Source organism: Carettochelys insculpta, chromosome 8 (genome assembly GCF_033958435.1).
Source record: "Carettochelys insculpta isolate YL-2023 chromosome 8, ASM3395843v1, whole genome shotgun sequence".
In the NCBI taxonomy this organism is placed as follows: domain Eukaryota; kingdom Metazoa; phylum Chordata; order Testudines; family Carettochelyidae; genus Carettochelys; species Carettochelys insculpta.
In genome coordinates this window covers 1,977,898-1,995,285 of record NC_134144.1, presented here as the reverse complement: position 1 = coordinate 1,995,285, position 17,388 = coordinate 1,977,898, and the positions used below count along the sequence as shown (strand labels likewise).

Genomic DNA, 17,388 nt, shown 5'->3' with positions numbered 1-17,388 from the left:
TTGGTACCGGCTGCAAATTTTGCCACCTCACTGTTTACCCCTTTCTCCAAATCGTTTATGAAAATGTTGAATAGGATTGTCCCTGGCACAGAGCCCAAGGGGAAACCACTAATTACCCCCTCCACCCAGCACAGTGCCAGCACTTTCTCTGCAGGGGCAGTGTCTCCCTTTGGTTCACAAATGAGCAGACCCCAAGACAGCCTTTTTCTTTTAAAGATCTTTATTTGGTGGCCACATCCCCAGTTTCACGGCAGACGCCTCCTGTCCACTCCTGATTTCAACCTGACTTGCTTCTGAAACACTAGCTTTTCCATGGAAAAAGCAGCAAAACACAGGGCTGCACCTGCAGGCATTTTATAGAGCACCTGTATGGTCCTACAGCATTGTCCTCAGTGCAGGCACCCAAAAGTAGGAGTAAAGAAGATACTACAAGTCCTTTCAGAGATTCCCACCACGCTCAGCCAGGAGCAAATATTTCTGCACAAGGAAATTTTAAAATGGAATTGGAAATAGTTGACCCAGCTTAGACCCTGGTGAAATTACTTGAACCCACCCTTGCTGTTGTGGTGGAGTGGCACACATTGAGACATCACCACAGAAGCATTTATCAACAGCCAAATCCCAACCAGGCAGCCAAGCAAAGAATAAAGCAAGTATGAAATAATACTCTGGTTTTAATCGCTGCAATTGTTCTAATTGCCTCCTGGTTCATTAGTCAATTTCCCAAGCCCATTAATGTATCTCAAACTGCATTTCTAGTGAGGCCACATAACTCGCACTAATGGATACGGACTACACATTCCGCTAGCTCGGCAATGTGTAGCGTGTGGCTGTAGAATTTCCCACGTAGAATGATTTCAGGACGTGGGACAGAAGATGTGTGTTTGTGCTGTTTACGAGTTGTTCGTGCTATTCAGTCGCTACTGTAGGACTGTATGGAACAGACAGAGGTGTTTTTCTACTTAGGAGAAAAGAGTGAAATAGACTAGCTTCATGCCTCACTGGAAGGCAGATCGGCACCACATTCGCAAAGGAGTGGGAATCACAGAATCCCGGGGCTGGAAGGGACCTCAGAGGAGGTCATCTAGTCCAGCCCCCTGCTTCAAGCAGGATCAACCCCCACTAAATCATCCTTCGCTGTGTCACGCTAAGTCATCCTTCGCTAAGTGACGCCTTCGCTGTGCATAGCCAAGGATGGTGTCTGCTGAGGCATGCAGCCATGGTGACTGCAGACTTGTTGCTATGTGCTTTCTCCACAGGCCCTTTGAGAAACCAAGTCCTCTTATGGGTTCTCCCTTCATACCATGGCAGTGATTGATACAGTTGGTCCACTCCCAGGCACTTGTGCAACTGGAGACTTATTTTTCTGGTAGCCCAGCATCACCTATACATTTTTGGTTGCAGGTAGGTGAGCCCACCTCATCACGCCTGAGAGTGTTCTGAGAACACCTGAACCTTCTCAAACGGGGTGGCTATTTCATAGCCGGGTTATAGTCTCTCTGGAGATTTCTAAATAATAAAGGCCAAGTGATGAGGCTTGAGACTTTGCTGCTCCCTTGGAAGAGCGAGGCACAGATAGACAATTTCCTGTTCTCTGAGAAGCACACGGCACCAGACAAGAAATGCAGCGCATTCACACCAGGGTGAGACGTACAGCAGGGCAAAATGCAGCAACCCAGCTCCTCCACAGGGTGAGGCCGGAGCGTGAGAAGATAATGGAACGGTATTTTGTAACACACCCGTGACTGATGAGGTCAGGGACTATCATTTGCATGTTATAGGTTGATAAGAGCCCACTAACTGAGCATGTACAAATTCAGCATACTGTACTGTTGCCAGAACCCAAGGTAAGTTACAAGTAGTGTAGCGTCATAATGAATACCTTATGCAAATAACCACGGGATATATTTCAAAACAGTGTGGATGGGGCTTGGCACCTGTCTCCATCCGCTCACTCCTTTCATACAGCAAACTGTCCGCAAAGAAGCTTTTCACATTCTAGCTCTGTTCATGCAGTAAAAATTGTTTGATAGGGTCTGGGACCGGAAGAGCGTGTATCAAATGCAGATGGTATTTGCCGAGCGTCCTCCGCACAGCCACACGGCACAAAGACAACAAGCTCCTGGGGCAGCCTGCAATCAAACAACAAAGGGAAGAGAGAAAACAATACAAGAGCAGATGAAAATTGCAGTGTGCCAGATCTCCCTCCGGTGTAAACTGCCAGAGTGGTAACTATTTCCGTGGCGCTATGCTGACTTACGCCCCTGGGGATCAGCTCCCCACCTCCCCTTGTCCTACACCATAATAGAACTTCACTGCTAAGTCTCGGCTGGGCTGCGAGTGCGCAGCATTGCTATTCCGGAGCCACCCCTCAGCAGTGCTAATGCAGCACGACTCCCGGGATGTATATGGAGATGCTCCAGGCAGCACCTGGCTCACTGTGTGCGGGGAGACAGTCCCAGCACCAGGAAGGCTTCCGTTTGGTTTTAATTACGCACATTTCCTTCCTGAATTACATTCCCCCACCTCCAGTGCATCCAGACACTTCATGCTGGGCACTGCTAGGAGCTGGGCACTCTCCCGGCGCCCTTCCCTGGCCTCTGCCCGTCCTCATGCGAGACGAGCCGGGCGCCCTGCCCTCCTGGCCAGCTAATCTCTCATCTAACCGCTCACCTCTGGGCATCTCAGCTTCAACGGGAGGAATGTACAGATCTGAAAAGCTGCTGCACAGCCTGAATCTAGGCTGGAAAACTCACTTCTAGCCAGGCCAGCCCCCTCGGATGCCTGGAGGCTTCAGGTTCAGGCCCCGTTCCTGCAGGTTCAGCAGCCAGCCTGGGGGCCCTGGCTCCTCTTGCTTCTTCCTGAACACTTTAGTTGTTCTTTTCAAGCAGCCATATCCAGCTCTTCCCCCAGGCCCACCAGCAGGTTCCTCCTACCCCTCACTCCCCTTCTTGCCACCATTCTTCCTCTGCTGCTGTGCTGCCCAGCTGCAGCTGGTGTCACTGGGCCAGCAGCCCCTTAGAGTCTGGGCCAGCGGCATGTCCCAGGCTCTGGCCAAGGGCCCCAGCCCTGCGACTGGGGCAATGGAATCAGAACCTCATCTCTGGTGTTTCCAGAGTTCGGGTCCTGGCCCTGCTGTACTCACTCACCACCTGGTCGTAACCGAGGCCTGCTTGAGTTTGGCAGCAGTCTGAAATAAGAGCCCTGAGTGGTGCAGCCAGCCATACTGGTCCTAACTCTGCAACCTGCCACCGGTCCAAGTAGGCCAGAGCCATGACACGGGGCAGGCTGTGCCTAGAGGGCTGGACTGCCTTCTCCCAGCTCTATCTACAAGCCCTACAGCCAAAAGGAGACCATTTGCTGGGCTTCTCTCCTGGCAGCACCAGCAAATCAATGCCGAGGGCTCACTGGCCACTTACCTCTGGCCTCTTTGAACACCTGCAAGGCTTCTGGGTTGACTTTGACCCTTCCAGTTGGTTCTGCACCCAGGGCCTCCACCTTCACCAGGTTCAAGTTGGCTCCAAAGTCAACCAAGAGGCATACGAAGGCCGGCTCACAGCCGTGTCTCAAGACTGCATCCATCACACAGACCGGGGAGCCCCGGGAGAAGCCCTGGAGGTTGACAGGTCCGCAGCAGTTGAAGTCGGGGTTGGCACCAGCCTGGAGCAGCAGCTTGAAGCACTGGAGGTTGTGGTAGGCAGCACTGATGTATAGAGGGCAGACTACCAAGGAAGTGAGTGGCCGAGAGGAGCTGGGGAGCCGCGAGGGGACATGATGGTTGACGTCGACATCAGCACCATACCTAAGCGTGAGAAAACAAAACCCGTTTAGGCCCTGAGGCGGGCGGGCACGGGTGCCTAGGGCCTCTGGAGGGGACGCAACCACACCACTGCTGCTCAGGTGCATGGAGACGTGGGAAGTCACCGAGCAGACAGGCAACCCCCTCCTCCCCATTATTTATTAATTAGCCACCTGGGGCACACAGCTGGGGTGCTTTGCTAGCCGCCAGCCCCATAGTATCTGTGCATTGATCCTCACGCGCCATACAGGGGAGGCCAGGATGACTCGCCTTGCTGTGCAGGCAGCAGCTTGTGGGCATAAGGGGCTTAGAGATGATTCTGCTCTGTGAAGGGGTCATGAATTGCAGAACCAAACCACATGGCATGTGTTCAACGGTGACTTACATTATAGGGCCACTTTTCACAGGGATGGAAGAGGAGTTAGTGCACTGGAGCCCTGGCTCCAACTCTAGCAAATAACACAAGAGAGAGAAACACCAGTCTGGGCTAGAGAGAGGAGGGGAACAAATGCCGAGATTCTCCCTTCTATGGGCACACGAACACTGGCACTCCAATGATCCTGCCACTTGCAGGAGCTTCTCCGGTACTCAGCGGTTTATGCTAAATAGATGTACCAAATTCCAAGCTTGTAGCAAACTGGGAACATATAAAATAATTAGGTCAGTTAGTCGGCTGTCCCCTGAGAGCCATCTGCACTGTACTACCTAGAGTTAAATTTGATGAGATATTGCATTATAGATTACTTTTAACATGGAGTCATGTAGCTGGCTTTGTTTATTACGGTTTGACCACTGCCATCCTGGCCAATGCACTGGGCGGGGGGGGCCACGAACCATGGATCTTCAGAGCTAAAGGCACAAGCTGCTACTGCATGAGCTAAACAGCCAACACCTTCTCAAGAAGGTTATGCCAGACTGATATATGGTGGATCAGACATAGAGTGGGTCCTGCCGCAAACTGTTCACCCAGCTATGCAAATAACTGATTTGCTCGGTTCACCAGCTAGACCCCAACCATTTTTAAACAATCATTTTGATTTAAGTTTTCAATTTTCCAGCAAACCAAACAACATAATTCTTGGTCTAGTCAAAATGCTTTGTTTATTGTGAGGTTTTTTTTTTAAAATACCTTTTTTAATAAAATAGAAGTGAAGATCAAAATGAGTTGCTCTGAATCTAAATGATTTGTTTAGATATGGCAAAAGCCTTTTGATTACTTCTGATTTCTTCCCCGTTTTTGGCAAAACATGAGGTGAATTAAACACAAATTTATCAAAATGTCTCAACTCTGCAAAAGAAGGTTTTGCACAAAAGCGTTCACCATTACGATACAAGGCAAGAGGCTGGTGCTCAGAAGCACTCTGCTTTGTCTTTGAAGTCAAAGGATTTCCAAGAGAGCAGACAACCCACTACAGAGGTTTTTAAACTCTCACCCAAAGTGTTTAAAAACTATGTTGGGGTGCTGTGGATGCTTCTTTGCTTGTAGAAGGCACAGAACTCCACCTTTTCCTTGTGTAACGTGCAGCTGAACGGATCAAATACTGACCGAAGAGGAAAGATGAGGGCTTTTTATTCCCCTTTTAGAAGAGGCTGCTGGAGGGTAAGAATAGCACTTAGAACATTTGCGCCAATTAAAAAGTGTGTAATCTGAAACCCTTTCATGCTGCATATGACTGAAGAATAACAATAGGGAGGTAGGTGCTGTAAGACAGTTCATACCCAGCTGGTGAGCAGCAATGCTTTTGAAATGCTGCAAATCAATGTTACTGAGCATGTTAAAAAAACCAGGCTAGGAGAAAGAATGAGCCAGCCTCTTTTAGCCACTTGTAACTGTTCCTTCGCACCATCCAAGGCTGGATGGAGCAGAATTGTTGCGCTTTCCCTTCAGAGTAATAAAACACTCCTCCAATGCGTGATAACGCTCTTGGGTTTGTGATCCAAGCACCCAGCGAATGAGGCTTTTCCTGCTTTCCTGGATACTGCACAATTTCTCCTTCCAGTTATTAAAACGTTTTGGGCCAAATTCTGCCTAGAACTTGATGAAGCTTCTCTGAAGTCAGTGGGGATTCTGCACATTCTTGTCCATGTGCCTTAATGTTAAAGGCATGAAGAGCGCCACTGAAGACAAGCAAGTGCAGAACTGTTTGCGAGATCAGGGGCCATTTCAGCACATCCCAGGGCTGAATTTGGCACTTTCATGCATAGCTTTTGGTGCTCCTCTCCACAGGGCACAGGGACTGAACCCAGAGGGCGAGGGGGAGGTGCCTGTGGGCATGAATGGTGAGGACAGGACATGCTGGGCTAGTTTTCCCCAAAGCCACACTGCAAAGCCGTCTCCACCTCTTCCGTAGACATATCAGCCTGGATTGACTTAGCTAAGGCTAAAGTTGAGAGAAGAAAGAAAGCAGCCCAGGAGCAGCAGCTCTCTAGAGGTTTCAACCTCTCCAAAAGGTGCTCAATGTTCTTGGCTGAATCAAGGCCTTATTTCATACAATGGCTTGGGCCTAGAAAGTTTACCTTTAAATCAGATTGCCAGGAAAGTGGCAAAGGCTCAGAGCACGGCAGTGGGACTCCTCCCACAAGTAAGGCTTGCAGGAGTGGTATTCTCTACTGGTTAGTAGGACTGGCCAAAAAGTCTCTCTTGAGACTGTGGCTGGGCAGAAAATGGGGTTTCAATTAAATAATCTCCACATTCCACAGAAGCGCTTGATTTCTCATCAAGAGGCCAAATGGCCTTCTGGTCAAACCTGGAAGCATTTCTGTTTGCTGTCCTCGTTGCAGCTGTAGTTTATTTTTTCCCCATGCCCTGTATTTTTCTACGGACAAAAATCCCCGCCAGATTTCACCTCCCATGATGCACCAGGGCCAGTGATTTCCCCCAGGGCACCACTCTTAGAGATGGTCAATGTTTCCCATGCGAGAGCACCGTTGTCTGAGCAGCTTGGCAAAGGTATGCTTTTTAAAACAACGTTTGTCTAACTTCTTTAAAAGTTTGTGAGTACTGATGCAGCTCCCCATGACTTTGTCAGTTTGACACTGCTCTTAATGGAATAAGCAGAACATGTATCTCCTAATAGCCTGGCTCTGCCCTCTATTAGACCAGAAGTATGATGCAATATCCCATGACAGGATGATTATGTAACAGGCTGCTAGGAAAATTATCTAGATGCCAGTATAATTGTAAATATTTCCACCAGAGTTTTACTGCTAAATGGATTACCATTCCATAGTTACGTGTGTATTTACTATTAGTGGATAACTTTTACATACAACGTCCCATCAGCGCTTGCTTTTTCCTTGGTATTCTGGTTCAGGACTTGTAACAGATCGCAAGACTTCAGGAATTGTAACTGTGCTACCGTATGACTTAAACCTTACCACTCCCCGACCCCGCTAGCCCAAATCCATCGGAATCAATGGTAACAAACTTAGTTTGGATGTTACCAGGAAGACTCATCCACTGATAATTAACTGGGAACGGTTGGGGCATTTTTCAGCATACTGAAATGTATAATTACGTCTTGGTAAAAAGGTCATTGTGTTACATTTACTCTGTCGAAGAAAGGACAGACTTAGGTCGATGTTTTTACCCTTCTACTGAGTTCAGTAAAAGGGGATTATGTTTTAAAGTAAGCAGTTCTGAATAGTTCTATGAAATCTCGGTTCCAAGATATCTGAAAACATTGGGCAATGAGACAATTTGGTATTAACTTAGCAGCTCTGGGAGAAACATTGCCTAATAAAATGCTATTGGACAAACTCCAGTTAATTTTTAATCCTGAACATTTTCCAAAATCTTGCTTTTAATATTGCTGGCACGGCGTCTGTAGGGTTAGACACATAAATCAATACATCAACTTCATGTGCTGAAATATCATTTGCTTTGTTTTGCACTGTGCTAGCAAATATCCGTGAGGCGGAGGGTTGGGGGGAGATTCTCAGGAATGTGGCTAGTGGATTTATACTGACGTGTACATGTTCAGCAGAGGCCAAAACGCAAGCTGATCAGGGCTCAGTGCAAAGGGCACTCAGAGACAATCAACCCTCCTGTTTGAGGGCTGAAGCCAACCTCAGAGCACTGTGGGTTAGGGGGAACTTCACAGGGCTGAGCTCCCATAGCAGCATGTGTTTTTACTCTTGGCTTACCCCAGCTGCTCTTTCCTGACACACACAGGCCACTCGGGCTAACCGCTTCAGCACAGACCAGGGATCTTGGCCCACTGCTACAGGCTCCAGCCAACCCAAAGCTGGCGTTCACTTGGGTTTGCTTTGCTGGAAAGGTGCAGGCTAAGTCACGTAAGGGCCGACAGTCTTCCAATACCTTCCCACAATCCCTTTTGCTCACCAGAAGGACTAGAAAAGTTTCTCACAATTCCCTGGGAAAGAATCAGAACGGCTCAGCTGAGCCAGCGCACTGAACCCTGGTTGCCATCCTAGTTGCATTCCCATGGAGAACGGCACCGGGATGACCTGGTGAACTGGGTGTGGCCGCCCACATTCCAGCAGGCCCACCCCGATGCTGATCTCTTACTGCTGTGGTGCAGGCAGATCCCAAGCCTTTTTAAACAGGCAGCCTGGTTTTCCAAAGCACTGAGCAACTACAATCCCACCAAAGTCAGCAGACGCTCCTGGGGGCCACTTGGACAAGCAGACCACTGATCCAGGCAACCAGTTACAGGGTTAGGAGCCCACACGTGGGCCCCTGTTGAAGGACAGTTTGCGCCTAGTGCACCACGTACATTATCGAGGAACATAAAACAAGACCTGGGCAGAGCCATCAAAGCTCTTCCTCCTCCATTACAGACGAGAAGTCCCACCGGCATTCTGCCTGGGACTCCCCCTGTGAGCGTTCAGTTCAAACCGCCTGCAGAAATCCCTTTGCAGACCGAGCTGGGACTCGGTCCGTGGAACTTCTGTGTCTGAGGTGTGGGACCAAAGCACTGAGCCCTGGTGGAGCTGGAGGCTGGTGGCAAGTCTCAGACAGGAGGGGCAGTGCTCCGAAAGTGAGGGGAGTGAGGTTTACGTCTCCTGTGAAGACAGACGGGGCAGTGGCAGGAAGGAGCGACTGAGCAGAAGCAGCTCCACTGGAGAGGAGATGATGGAAGGTGGGCTGGCCGTGGGCAGATGAGGCGAGGAGCTCGGTGCAGGCTGTGCGCTCCTTAAGCGTGACGATAAATGCGAGGAGGGAGACAGGCAGGTGGGACTAAGGGAGAATGTGTGAGGACAGACGAGAGAGGGTGTGTTTCTGTGGTGAGGGGAAGGGGTCAGGGGAATACGGGGGTTGAGAAGACAGCCATGGGGGGTTAGGAGACATACAGGACACACTGTCCTTCTGTTCCCCCGGGCCGTGGGCGCAGTATCAGAGCCCCAGCCCCCATGGTCCGACCCACGGTGGGACCGCTCAGGTGCTCACCGTATCAGCTCTCTCAGGATGTCGGCTCTGCCCACGCGGGAGGTGTGGTACACCGGGGTGCTGCGATGGTGACGGCTCCCGTTGGGGTCTGCGCCAGCTTCCAGCAGGATTTGGGCGCACTCCAGGTGCCCGTTGACCACGGCCACGTAGAGAGCCGTCTGCCCCTTCACGTCCACCAGGTCGATCTCCGCCCCCTTCCGCAGGAGGAAATCCACGCAGTTGCCGTGGCCGGCGGTGGCGGCGATGCGCAGGGGGGTGCAGGGCAGCCAGCCGCAGCACCACACGGACTTCTCGTTGATTCGGCTGCGTGAGGCAGGCAGCAGAGCAGGGTTAGCGGTGAATGCACCTGGCTCCGCTATCACCCCGACTAGGGGTTTTCCCCACAGCCAGGCAAGAAGCGAGCGTGAGCCAAGCACACGCGCGGCTGTGCATGGTGGGAGGGGCTGCTGCAAGGCCCATGGGACTGTGCCAGACGAGCAGCTGGAAGGGGCCCTCAGGAGCATGGAGCCAGGGCCCCCCATGGGTCCGGTGTGGCTCCCCTGTTGCCTGGGATGGAGTATCCAGCAGTCCCCCAGGTAAGCTGTGCCAGTGGTTTGCGACCCTGCCGACCAAAAAAGGGCCTCTTGGTGCTAGTCCAAATTTGTCTTAGCTTTACCTCCCTGCTGGGGACAATACTCTGCCAGCAACCCTGACTACCAAACGCCTGTTCCCCTCGTGAGGCCGTGGAGCATGGGACCAAGTCAAGGGTTGCCAGCTATTTAATCACGCTAATCCCGACACTCTTGCCCCGTCCCCAGCCCTGAGGCCCCACCCCCCTCTGGCTCTCCCCTGCCCTCACTCACTCTCGCCAGGCAGGGGTGGGTGGCAGGAAGGAGGTGAGGGCTCTGACTTGGGATGCAGATTCAGAGGTGAGGCCACGAGTGAGGAGTGCAAGCGGAGGCTCTGATCTGGGCCAGGAGGGTGGGGTGCAGAAAGGAATGAGGGCTGTGGCAGGAGGGGGTGCAGATGCCAGAGTGGGGCCCCAAATAAAGGGTTTGTGGGGTGAAAGGGGGCCAGGAGCCAGGCCAGGAGGTCCACGGGGGGTAAGGGCTCTTGTGAGAGGTGCAGGTTCTGGGATGGGGCCAGGGATGAGGGATTTTGGGTGCAAGGGGGGGCTTCAGGCTGGGGGCAGAATGTTTGGAGTGCAGGAGGGGGTTCAGGGTGTGGGCCGAGAGCAGTGGAACAAGAGAGTGGGAGGGGTGCAGGCGATGGCTGGGGCGTGGTTACCTCAGGAGCCTCCTGGAAGCAGCAATGTGTCCCTCTGGCTCTCAAAAGGAGAGGCCGGGGTGCCACGTGCTGCCCCCCAATGGGCGCTGCGGAGTCGGTGCTGGGAGCAGAGCAGCACTGTGGGGCCAGCCATGGGGAGGCAGGACAGGCTGGGACCCTTAGCCCTGCTGTGCCGCCGACCAGACCTTTAGGGGCCTGGACAGCAAGCGCTGCCCGGAGCCACCAGGGTCCCCTTCCGGCCAGCCCTAAACAGGACATCTGGCCAACCTCATCACATCGCCCCCTTAACGAAGCCAACCAGCTCGAGCGCCTGTGCCTATGGCTACCAGGTGTGCGCTCCAACCACGCCGTCCCTCCCACGTCTGCTGGGGCGATTTATCAGCTACCGTTCTAAACAAGCCAACGCCCCACTGCCCGCACAGGTGAGACACGCCTGGCATCAAAGGGCTTCTTTCGCTCACCCGAGGGGGGCCAGTGGTCCAGGAAAAGCACATGGCACAAACTGCAGAGCTATCCTGGGCACACGTTTCCAGCCCCGGTGATGCCCCAGGCGCTGACACAGCAACGGCAGGGCTCATGGCCCAGGCACCAGGCGACCGGGGTGGTCCCAGCTCTGCCTCTCACCTACAGCTCAAGCAAGTCACGTCCCTGCTCCAGACCTCAGTGCTTGTATCTGTGCAATGGGGTAACAGCTCTTCATTCCGCTCACCACCCCCTCCCCAACACCTGCTTGTTAGTTCCCACCCTCCGACCAGGTTGGTTGTTTATAGTGTCAGTTCTTCAGGGGTGGGACCTGTCCCTGGCTCCGGTCTGCATGCTGTCTGGCACAGCCGGGCCTCGAAGCCCTGCTGGAGTACACGTAATAATCAAGTGCAGCCAATGGGCAAAAGTCGGCGATGTCTGGACACACCCTCAGACTCTCAGGGCCAGGTGACTAAAGGAACACCCTGACAAGCTGCTAGGCACAAAGCTGCTGGTTCCGACAAGGGCCGGGTCACTCCGAGTCCAGCTGTCAGTCTGCAGCAACACAGGCAAATTACTGAAATGTCCCGCTGCCCACAGATACCAGCTGCACCCAATGTCTCCAATGGGGCCTAGTGCCTGTAATCCCCTGTGCATGGTGTTGCCACTCCATGGAGCGGTCTCCTTCCCGGGGAGCTGGGCTCCACGCTGAGCTGAAGTTGGCTATTTATAACTGTACGTTACACAGTCGAAAGTTACTTGGCACAGGACCAGCCAGGGTAAGTTCAAGTCCTACCTGAGCAGCCTCTGACCAGAGCCAAAGCTGCTCTGAATTAGCAAGGCCTGTCTGCTGGCCGCTGGGTCCTGCTGTGCTGCTCAGACAATGCTGAGAGGGTGCTCGGCTCACCCTGCCTGGAGGGAACGGCTGATTACATGGGAACACAGGGAGGGGCCGTAGTCACCCGTACCCCCTGCACTCCCAGGAGGCTCTGCCAGTGGCCTGTGAGCTGTAAAACTAAGCATACCCACCCTTAAAGGAACGAGGGACTGAGTGGCGCCTAATGCTGGGACCAGGGACCTGCTGACGGGGAAGCAGAACTCCTCAGCGGATGGCTCTGAGAACTGCTGAGATCTGCACACGGGGGAGCAGGGTTCCTGTCCCCACTCTGGGGAAGGCCCGACACTGGCTGGGAGGTGCAACGGGCTCTGTTAGCAGCCCAGCGTGAGCACCGACAGCCCCTCGGGTGTTTTCTAGGGCATGCCGGGTGGGTGGTGCTGCTGGCAGCATGAGGGACCCGCTTGCTAAGGCAACGCGCCTGTGCTGATCTACCCGCTGAGGACCCAGCCCCGTTTCCCTCTAGCCCAGGCCCTGCCAAAGGGAAGCTGGTGCCAGAGTCCCACGGCGAGGGGCCGGCCGGGAGAGTGGCGGGGCGGCGAGGCTCACCTTTGGAAGCTCTCGTCCTGGAGCAAGCTGCGCAGCGTCTGCAGGTCCCCGACGTAGGCAGCATCGTGCAGCCTGGTGTCTTCTCCGTGCTCAAGGGGGTGGTCACAGAACTGCTCCCTCAGCCACTCCTTCAGATTGCGACCTGCGCTGGAGAGAGGGGCGCGGTGTTCGCCCGGGGGCAACCCGATTCAAAACCTGCCTCCCGCCCGGCGCAGCTCCAAGCAGAACCTGCTGCGCCTGGGGCCGTCGAATCTCACGTCCCCTGTGGTGCACCCTACGGGGCGGTCACGCTTACCCGTCCCCTGGCAGTGGTGACAGAGCAGCTGCCTTCGCTCTAGGCAGACTCCACACCACAGACATGGCCACCACAGCCAGCCAGGAGCTAGGGGCAAGGGGGCCGTCTTCTGGGGAGGGACCATGCAGAGGGGGCTGGAGGGGCACAGAGCTGCCGCATGCTGAGAGGAGACTGGCGCAGCAGGAACAAGGGGGACCTTGCGTGCCAGGCCCGGTGGTTCAGAGCCCCCTGCACCTCCGGGCTTGCTGCAGGAGTTACGACTGTAGAACACCCGCCTGAACCCCAGCCTCTCCTGCATGATGGATTAAGCCCTGGTTACTATTCATGCACCCGCCGAGATCAGAAACGCCCTGGCCTGGCGCGTGCTCTGCCTGCTTGGCACAGGCCTGCATGGACCTGGGCTTCCTTAAGAGAATGACAACTGCCAGCGACAACCCAGGGCTTGCAAAGTCCCTGTTGTGGCGCTGCTCACACGCCCCTCTGGAAAAGCCTACACGGGCCTGGGCCCCTGAATGGGCAGCGTTCCTGAACGTCCCTGGCTTACAAAGAGCATGCAGCTCCTGCCCCAGCCTCCCCACCACCACACCGCTCTGTCCCCGGGAAAAGAGCAGGGGCCCCCAGCCCATTGCCTGGGGAGCAGAGCCTCCCCCGGGCAGCCCTGGTGGCGCCAGGCCCTTGGCGATGCTCCTGGCTGGGCTTTCCGTACGTTACCTGCGTTTCCCTCTGTGGCACCCTGACAGTCGCTGCTCTGGGCTTCCAGGCCAGCCCCGGCTTCCCTTTGCAGGGGGGCAGGCCTGTTGGGGTGGCCTGCTTCAGCCATCTGCCCCTCTCTCCTACACAGCAGCCCCCCAGTCGCCCCCTGGTACCCCCAGGCACTCCCTAGGCCGAGCAGAGCGAGCACACTCCAGCTGGGGCTGGCATGTCATTTCCCTGGCCTGGCCTGGGAACGCTGCACAGCTGTCCCACCCTCCCTGGAGCGGATTGGCGAGGGCCATGGCTCTCTGCTTCCTGCCTGCAGTTAAGGTGGTTTGGGCTGTCAGTGCTGAACCACAGCAAGGAAGCAATTCCTCCTTTGCAAGGGCTGTTAACAGCCTGGCTTCTCTCCTGGCCAGCGTCCCCAACACAGCAGTCAGCGAGATGGAGGGCGAGTGAGAGGGCAGGGTTGCAATAACCATCCACAGTCTGCCCGTCCGTGGCACTGTACAAACGATCCCAAGAGCCGTGCGACAAGGGGGCCTGGCGGCAGTCAGAATACAATAGTGCAAGGCTCATAGTGCGCCGGCTCTTTTGGCTGCAGCCCCAGCTCACAGGCAACCCACATACCCCTTGCCTCCATCTGGGCCTGCAGCAGCCAGCAGTCACCTGCCGCCGGCTGACTCGCTTTAGATCCCTGGCAGGCCTCGGGGGAGGGAGCAGGGTGTAGCCTGGCTGGAAAGCCAACCACCATGGCATGGTGTGACTTCCCGTTCAGCAAAGGCTGCCACCAGGGCAGCACATTGAGGAATGGCCGCTACCCCAACAGGCTCTGACCGGCTCTGTAGGCTGGAAGCCCACCCCTGCTGGGAGAGGCAGCTCGGCTGCATGCTGTCCCAGGAGCACTAGGACAGGGTGCACAAGGAAGCACGGTTCTCCAGGGGAGTCCCGTGCACTGTGCAAGAGAGCGCGTCAGGCTAAGGAAAGTCCATCTCTGTCGTGCAGGCAAAGGCCAAGTTCTAGTTTCTGCCGCTCGTGGAATCCCTCCGCCAGGCAACGAAAAGGCGGCAAAGGCCCAGGTTCCTGCGAGGTAAAAAGGCGGCATTCCAAAAGCAGCCAGACAAGAACACCCATTAAAAACACAGGTGCCCCCCCAGAAATCAAATTGCACCCACCCTTCTCTCATCTTAGCACGGCCTGCTGGCCGGGAAACCCCACCCCCTTCCCCGCAGCACCGCTCAGCTGTTTCAGCAGAGGTGCAAGGCAGGTGGCTGTGGGGCCGGCCGCCGCAGACACTCCCCTGTTGGGCTGGCATGCACTTGTCGGGCGATAGCAGCCGCCTAGAGGAGCGCGCGCAAGCTGTGGGGCCCAAGCGTGTGGGCTCACGACCCGCGTGTAAGCGTTCCTGGAGGCGCTGAGGTGGTTTCAGTGAGATCCTGCCCCCTGCGGGAGGAGAGTTGGGGCGCTGCCCGGCACTCACTCCACAGTGAGGATTGCTGTGGGTCTGCAGAGGACTGGCTCTCTGCCGTGGGAGTTGCACCGCCAATGAGGTTTGGCCCAGCCCCCCAGACTGAACCCCGCCTGTGAAAGTGGAGCTGTGACCTGGCCCATGAGCTTGCAGTGCAACGGACTCACAGGTGGCCTACCCGGGCTCCCGTTGCCACGGCAAGCACCTATGGGCCAGACCTGAGTGGTGCTGGGCCCAGAAAGTGCAGTGCCTGGAGCAGGCCGGCCAGCCAGCCCCATGGGACAGGAGCCCTTTGAAATGTTCTGGGCACCCAGTTTTGGGGTGGAGAAAGCCTGGATCCAAGGGCAGTGGTTTCGCATGCTGCTGCCAGGGTGGTGGCACGCCGGAGCTTTCCAGCTGACACCCATGGAAAGGCGACACGGATGTATGCTAACTGGGTGCAAACACATGGCTAACTTGGTACTCGATGCCCCCCGCGAGCTGCAGCGCTAGCGCAAAGGACAAGGGTCACACGCAGCTCACGCAGCTCTTACTTCCTGGAATGGCGCCTGCGTTTGCATGCAGTGCTGGAGCGCGTGGCCGAAGGGAGAGGATGGAACAGCTCCTCTCTCTGGGTTAACGAGCGCCCCATGTGACCCTGTGTCCACACTCTGATTGGACACTCTGTTGTTGACTTAGAAGGACAGTTATTTACTATTGGTGCTGAAATGAAGGTTAATCCCCCGCCACCTTCCAGGCCCTTTCCAGAAGCAGCCACCCGCCAACTCCCCAAAGGCTCCGGCAAGACCTGCCAAGTAGCAAGCGAGCTGTGCTGGGGAGCACTGAGCAAGCCAATCTGCTTCAGCGCGGGAGTCCCAGGCAAAGGGCTCTTTTAAAAAGGGGAAAAAGCCCTCAAGGCTGTAGCCGTAACTGCAATTCACACTTAGCTCAGGCTATAAAATGTTTTTTCTTCCTGGCTCTTGGCCAAGGACTTAACGCTAGAGTTCACTAACCAGTCAAATAGCTGTGGGATTAGTTCCTCCATGGGAAGGCTGGGGGAGGGGAGAGAATCCCTCCCCTTTTAGTGTGGCTAATGAGGAGGGCCAGGCCGAATTCCTGGGCCATTTTGGTCAATTTCAATTATCGGATTTTAAAAATATCAGAAGTTTCATGATTTTCGTGGTTTGAATCTGAAACCTCCGGATGTTGTAACTGTAGGGGGCCTGCCCCCAAAAGGGGTTGTTCCACGGGGTGTGTGGTGCTGCTACCCTTACTTCTGCACTCTTGCTTGAAGCGGTGTTGCCTTCAGGGCAGGGCAGCTGGAGAGAGACAGCTGCTGGACAGAAGTGAGGGGGGCCTGGCACAGTATTGCCAGTCTTACTTCAGCCACTCCCCTACAATAAGGTGACCCCCCCACATACACACATGCAATAACTTTGCACCTCCCTTACTGCTCCCGATTTGAGAAACGCCGGTCTCCCCCGTGAAACCTCTATAGTACCGGGTAAATCACAAACAGGAGCAGCTTTCACCACCTGTGACACAGTTTGCCTGGGTGCGAAGGTGGAAGGGAAGTTTTGTGCACTGCTTGGCAGCTGGGAGAATGTACCAACCTTACAGTGGAAATGTCACAAGTCCAAGAACAGACGTACGCATGGAGAAATGGGACAGGACACGTGAGGAATGCTCAGCTAAGACATCCCAGCTCCTCAAAAGCTCTGTGGTCATCTTGAGAAAGGCAGAAATAGGATCCTTCAAACCCAGGGAGCTCGCTGAATGAGTCTCTGCCCATGGAACCGGAAGAGCAGAGCACGGACAATTCTGGGATGCATTTCAATGGCGTTGTCTTCATTGAAACACAGCCAGGAGGTTCATTAAAGTCCACGATGCTGAAGCACTAGCCGCCCTTTGACCCCACTTTCAATGAGCAGCTGTGTCCATTCATCGCAAACAGCAGCGGAAGTTCAATGGGTGGTTACACCATAAAACAAGCGAAAGATAGACACTTGCACCGGATGAGAAAGTTACAGCCTTCTTTCAATGTACCTTTGCCATTCGGGTCGAGAGACAAACACTCATATCCAATCCCCGAAGCTGCCAGTCTAGAAACAGGGGAAACAAAACACCAAGACCCGAAAGGCTCAACAAAGACAAATTAGAGAGCTCAGTGCAAGAATCAATGGGTGCGTAACCACTGACTTCGACTCCTATGTGCCTTTAATACAAGATGCTGACAAAAGTTAGCAGAAATCCCTGCCACCGAACATTCACAGTCCAAGCTTGGCCCAACGGGCGGGCAGCCAGAGAGCTGTGCAGAGGAGTAGACATACACGTCCCAGGTGGAAAAGTCGCTTTCCTTACTCGTCTATTTCGATTTCTCGGAACGGCTGTCACCCACGTTCCAGGCAGCCCCTCCATACGGAGCCACCCAAAACGTCCTAGATCCAGTTGAGTTTGCAGCTGCGCTGCCAAGTCATTTTAGCCCTCCAGCTGCCCAGCTCTGAGGCCAAAGCTGCCCGCCTGCAGTAATGCAGAATGAGAGCAGTACCACACCCCCCTGCAATAATTG

The 17,388-nt window shown here is 54.6% G+C and overlaps 1 protein-coding gene across 1 annotated transcript; it reads right to left on the bottom strand.

The window, feature by feature from the left end:
• Positions 1 to 202: 202 nt before the first annotated feature.
• On the bottom strand, positions 203 to 13,618 carry ASB1 (ankyrin repeat and SOCS box containing 1). The gene is made up of 5 exons (XM_075001105.1): positions 13,391 to 13,618; positions 12,385 to 12,526; positions 9,213 to 9,515; positions 3,420 to 3,802; positions 203 to 2,132 (listed from the first exon to the last, which is right to left on the bottom strand). The coding sequence occupies exons 1-5, from the start codon at positions 13,497 to 13,499 to the stop codon at positions 1,999 to 2,001; spliced, it is 1,071 nt and encodes a 356-aa protein (XP_074857206.1). The 5' UTR covers positions 13,500 to 13,618; the 3' UTR covers positions 203 to 1,998.
• Positions 13,619 to 17,388: the final 3,770 nt, after the last annotated feature.